Here is a 6000-nt window from a genome sequence, read left to right as displayed (position 1 = left end):
AACATTAAAATATGTAAATATGCATTTCAAATTAATTGCAGAGCTTTTCCTGCTCCTTATCCTTTCTTGAACACGTGTCTGGTGAATTTCTCAGGCCCACCATGTCCTTTAGTTTTCTGTCTCCTGTTAGTGTGCAGAGCTCCCCACTGCTGTTTCTGTAGTAGCATGCAGGGCTGAGGAATGGCATGCTTCATCAGTAGAGCAGGACTGCTCACCAGTGTCTGCACAAAGTATGCTAAACAAACTGAAGAACTCAGGAAAAACTGTTAATGATTCTCTCCTTGTATCAGTTCTGCTCGTGGAAGTGGCTACTGAGCATATTTAGCCCTGAAAATAAGATTGTCAGCATTACTTCTGTGTGGTTGGGTATGTGAGAAGTACCTGACTTCCTTAAAAAATCAGCATTTTAAAGGACTGAGGAAGACATTTTTGAGATTGATGAGACTTGTGGTAAGGCTGCAACCCACAGTGAAACAGAGAGCTGAGCCCCCTGACCTAGTATCGACCTGAATGGGGGTCCTAAGTTGTACGGCCATAGTTTTCCTGTGTCTTCATCCATAAAAATATTTTAAATTAGGGATTTTATTTGTTTGTTTGTTTGCGGTTTGCATACAGCAATGGATGATACAGGCTTTCTGGACTTGGGTTGGCAAAGAGTGGTGGTACTTCTGGCCCCAGTGGGTGCATCTAGCTCAGGTTTCTCAGATGTAAGGTGCAGGTCTGAGCCCTCAGACTTCCCCCCCTTCTTTCAGAGTAAGGCTGCTGAGATACTGTCCTCTGGATGACCAGAGCCAGACATTATCCGTGGCAGTCAGTAAGACTAAAGCAAGTGTCTCTTTCAAATGAGAAGGCACACCTAATATTTGTAGAAATTGTTCCACTCCCATTAAAAGATAAATTTTGTGTTACTCAGATAAAAAACATATTTTTATTTCCCGCTCTGAACTGAGTAAGGAATGAAAAGCCTGTTCCTCTTAAAGGGAATTTTTTTGCCACATTCACTACAAGGGTTTCTTTTCCTATATTCCAGTACTGGGAGCTGTAGATGAGTTGGGATTGAGTTGATGATGAGTGCCATATCTGCCTGAATTCCCTGCACTGCAGGTATTGGGATGTGCAGTGTTGTTTCAAATGCCTTGGATAAAGCAGATTCTATGAAAAGGCAAGGTGATTCCTCAAAGCCCAAGGCATCTGTTTGCTTTCTTCTCACAGGGGTCACCCAGAAATGTGTTTGTGACCTTGATTTTGGCAACTTGTGCTGACACTGAGACATTTTCTTCTTCTATGAAAGCATTTTTCTCAGTGATCAGATTCATGCATGAAATCATCGTGACTCAATTTGGAAGAACAGCCTAATCAGTTACAGAGGTAATCCTTCACTGATGGGAGCAGATAATGCTCAATAACTTGCTCTGCACTGCTTGCAACAGCCTATATAGGTTATTCTGGGCCAGGATTTTGCAGAGAGCCAATATCAGGGTCCATAATTTAATCAAATCAGTGTCCCTTAAACCTGCCTTAAGACGTAACTGTTCTGCAGTCTTTTTGCTGTGTACAGATTTCACTCTTCGCTGTCCATGAACAGTATTTACAGCTTGCTCTGTGATGTTTGCATTCAGTTGTAATCAATTTAAGTCAAACATCACATATGATGAATGGAAACAGTTCCTCACAGACAATTGAAAAGAAAGAGCCCTGCCAGGTAATCTGAGGCTGTCTGGCAAACATATAGAAGTAATTCGTCCCAAAGCTTACAATAAACTAAAGAGACAGAGTGACAGAGACACTTCCCTCTGCTTTGCATTATGGCAGATAGGGTCAGGTCTCTATCACAGCATAGTCTCAGTTTGCCATCACAGTGTTGCAACTGCTCCCACGAGGGAGAATGGACTCAGGCCTTCATTATGAAGATGAAATGTGGCTGCGTACAAACCTTCATGCATTTGGGTCAACACATTCCTTTGTGTTTGGATGGACAGTGTTATCAGCAAGTGCAGAATTGCACACAGAGTGATGTGAAGAGGCAACAGAGGCAGATAAATGTTAAATGCTGTCTCATTTTGTGAGGCAGGCAGGCATGGGCAGAGCTGTGTGTAACTGTGTCATTTACATGCACAGAGCAGACGGTGTGATTTTGGCTCTCCCTCACAGAACTTCTTGCCAAGTTTCCAGTAGTTTAACCATGGTCTGATTTAAAATAATAAAGTCAGTTATGTGTTTTTTGTTTCTCTTAAAAATGATTTTTAAAAAAATCTCTAGGGCTATAAATACCGGCACCAGATGCTGAGTCATTTTTGTATTTATTTGTCATTTAAAATGATCAAGTTGATAAAATTCTGTGTAAACAAAAGCTACCAAAGCAGTTTACTAACTGGTCGCTCTGAGCTGTAGTCCAGCAGTTGTGCAATAAGGTGATATGGAAGTCATGGCTTATCCATATCATAAGGTGATATGGAAGCACAGGTGAGCTTTTATCAAGTTGGTGTGCAAAGTTTAAATCGAGACCTACATTTAGAATTCACAGTCTTTAATCTGTATTATGTGTTCCATAGGATTCCTGGCTGAGGACTCTTGACTCAGAAGTGTTTTAAGTGCAGACCTAATTTTCTAATATGATTGTTCTTTTGTTCCCATGGTACACAAATTAAACACAGGCAATATAAGGTAGAAGTGTTGACTGAAAGAAAGCCCCCGAAAATAATTACTCATTATGGAAATTCACAATCCAGAACTTATTCTGCCTTTTTTTTTTTTTTTTTTTTTTTTTTTAATAAATTTCATGTTAGTTCAAATACAAAATAAAATACAAGAATTGGACTCCTCACTTTTCCAAGTGAAGTGCTTTCAAATGCCTTCAAGTCTAACCAGTCACAACTTAAATCCTTCCAGTGGATGGACATGTGCAGAAGTACACACTTTGAGCTTTTGTTTAAAACTGAAAGAACTCTCTGGCTTCAGTTGGCACAAAACAGGGTTTTGTTAATCAGCTTTTGTTTTTTATAGTCTTCAGATTGTATTGGTATTCAGTTTCATTGGAATATCTTTCTCAATTGGCCATATAGCAGATGGCTATCATAGAGTCTGTATTTAACTTGGCACTTTCCTTTCCACATTCCTCTACTATTCATAGCACAGCAGTCAAACTTATCTCCAGTATATGTGAGACAGTTCACTTTGCAACTCTAGATATTCTCAAATGTTGGAGCACTTGCAAATTCACATGGAGCATTTTTTTAAAGGTTGAGAAGTCCAGCAAATAGGCGGGCAGATGTTTAATTTCCACCACTCTTTTTAGATGAGAGAAACTGGGAGAGAAATGAGAACTGTGTCTGTAGTAAGGACTCCTTTCCCCTCTTTCCCTTAAAATTGGATCTATGTAGAGCCTGTAGAGAGAGTGAGAGAAAAAGTCAGCAGAAAAGTTTTTAATATATATGTAATTGGGGTATGTCAGTCTAGGTTGCCAAGCAATACAAAGAATATAACATCAAAAGATTGATTAACAAGGCAGTGAATAATAATCAAGGCATCCATGCTCCAGTAGTGCCTTTTTATTCGCAGGGATTCACAAACAACGGCTTGGTCCTTTTGAGTCTGTGTAAGCAGTATCTTTTTCCTTCAGTTTCTAACAGATATGCATTAAACAGAAACAGCTTCCTAAATCTTTTACAGTATTTCCTTTGTCTTTTACAGAAAATATCATTTCTACTTACTTTATTTTCAAACAAAGGTAGTCAGTGTTGATTTTGTTTTTGTATACTTTCAAATACGTAACATATCTAGAACTGTTTATAAATTTGAACAGGGATTCTTTTTTCTTGATAGTTTTCTTGATTTTGTATGCTTTTGCAGGTGAAATATTTAATCTAAAAAAAATTATGAGACATTTTTGGTATGTAAATAAGATTTACATAAAACTCACAACCTGTTTATTGCTTCTTTAATGATTATGATTATATATTACAAATAGTTACTGCTTAGATGAATCCCTAAATGTACTTTATGTTCAGTATTATCAGATATATCCTTTTTTTCTCATGCTGTGATTAGCCTAACTTTCCTACTGTTCAGAAAGTCTGGCTTTCCAGCAAATGTTCAGCTGGAGGCAAGCGTTCTAACATTTCCCATCAAACAACAAATTCAGCATACTGAAAAATATATAGGATTATTTTCCTTTTCTGTAATATAGATACAGCTACATGCTTTCTAAACTCCACAGCATTGCTTGAATGATACTGTTTGTGATAATAAGAATAAATTTATCTCACCGATAAACTATGGACAAGACTCTAATTACTTCCCACCGAGTTCTTCGTTTCAACAACCAAAATACCATCATGGCAGAAGAGTGCAGACAAATCTTTGTTCTCCACTCCATCGGGCAGTTTGTACTGTCTGGTAAAGCTTCTGGATATGAAGCCATGCTCATCCATCCTGGGTCCATGCTGAGCTTTGATCAGGAGCCAGCCTTCAAAAGTCTGAATAATTATATCTTCTGGGCGAAACTGCACAACATCCAGCAAGACCTGAAAGCCTGTCTTTTCTTCTTCCTGGCTGCTCACCTCAGCCCCATCCGTGCTTTCCGTAATTTTCCCTCTTCTGCTTAATGCAGCTGTAAAAGGTCCCGGCAAAGCATAAAGAGAGTGATTCAGTTTGTGTTCTTCCAGATCTTCAGCAGTAAACTGCTCTTGATAGCGGACGGGAGTTTCCACACAGTGGCTTATAACAGCTTCTGCCATTGCTGAGGCAAAAAGACAAGTTGCTGCGTTCGTTGCCTGCCTAAGCGACACTACAGTTAGACCAAACTCTCCCTTGCTCACAGGCTAACTGATCACTTGATGTCACCTCTCACTTTTAGCACAAGCAGAGCGCAGGCACTTGATAGGACGTGCTGTGCTCCAGTGCCGTGAGACCTGTTTCATCTCCTGTTCTCCAACAACAGGGAACTATTTATAGTGCTTCGGTCTTGAGTGGCATCAACAGTTTTCATATGTGCTTCCATGCATATGTAGTAAAAGCAAAAAAAGCAGTACTCCTCTGGTGATTGCTCTTTGTTGTTTTAAGCAGTGAGTAGACAAGTAGTGTAAAAGGTATTTAAATGGCCATTTAATTATTTAGTTTTTTAGTTTTTCTGAAGTATGCATTTTAATAGAGATTATCTCTGCACTTCTTCTAATGAAAATACAAAGTTATTGCATTGTACAAAGGGAAGAAGTTTAATTAGCTTCACAGCAGCATTTACACTGTGAGTGTAAATTTTTGGTTAGGCAAGCTATAAATTGAAGTGCACTTGGTGTTATTGCAGAGGTTGTACATAGGTGAAATACATGCTTTGTATGCAGCTTCATTATAAGAAGGGAAACAACCATCCCTGCCTAGGGAGACCAGAGGGCAGTCTGCAGTTGCAGTAACCTACAGACACAGCAGTCTTCCACATTGTGCCAGGTAGTCAGACTCTACATTGCCAGGAACTTGGAGGCTTATGTTTCACAGCTTCCAGGAGAAGGCGGTTACTTTCCTCTGGTAGAATATGAAGAAAACTTCAAATCCTTAATGCTATCATGTTGTCTCAGTATCTCTAATTTTCTGGGGCTTACCAGCTTGAACCTTCCAAATTTATTGTTTGCTGGAAAATTCATGATTTTCTTAAATTGCACTGATACTAGAACACTTTCATTCCTTCTTGTTCGGCTTTGTTCTTCAGAGTTCTCTCTCTTGATCTTACATCCTTCGTTATCATGAAAATGGTAAGCCAATATATATGCCATCTTTGTTTGCTAATGGATCGTAGGCTTATGCAGAAATAGGCAGTTGAATTTCAATAGTAACCACAAATAAACTTCTCTATTAAGTTCATAACAGCGGGAATATTGGATGTATCAATAATTATGGTTCTGAGGTTGCAGTTGTATTTTAGACTCACGAAGGCAGTATTGCAATGTAAGGAAGTTTTCAAAGGTAAATCAAATGTTCAAGATAACTTTTCTTAATGTCATCATTAAG

At 38.8% G+C, this 6000-nt stretch overlaps 1 protein-coding gene across 1 annotated transcript; it reads right to left on the bottom strand.

Annotated features, from left to right (window-relative positions):
- Positions 1-4286: 4286 nt before the first annotated feature.
- Positions 4287-4739, bottom strand: HSPB3 (heat shock protein family B (small) member 3). Its single transcript, XM_072360478.1, has one exon. It carries the CDS (start codon positions 4734-4736, stop codon positions 4287-4289), a length of 450 nt encoding a protein of 149 aa, XP_072216579.1. The 5' UTR covers positions 4737-4739.
- Between the last annotated feature and the right edge of the window lie 1261 nt (positions 4740-6000).

Source organism: Excalfactoria chinensis, chromosome Z (assembly GCF_039878825.1).
Source record: "Excalfactoria chinensis isolate bCotChi1 chromosome Z, bCotChi1.hap2, whole genome shotgun sequence".
In the NCBI taxonomy this organism is placed as follows: domain Eukaryota; kingdom Metazoa; phylum Chordata; class Aves; order Galliformes; family Phasianidae; genus Excalfactoria; species Excalfactoria chinensis.
This window is presented reverse-complemented; position numbering and strand designations above follow the sequence as displayed.

Bases quoted from the DNA above. Each gene is read 5' to 3' on its own strand.
- HSPB3 (XM_072360478.1), bottom strand. From the start codon at position 4,736: ATGGCAGAAGCTGTTATAAGCCACTGTGTGGAAACTCCCGTCCGCTAT.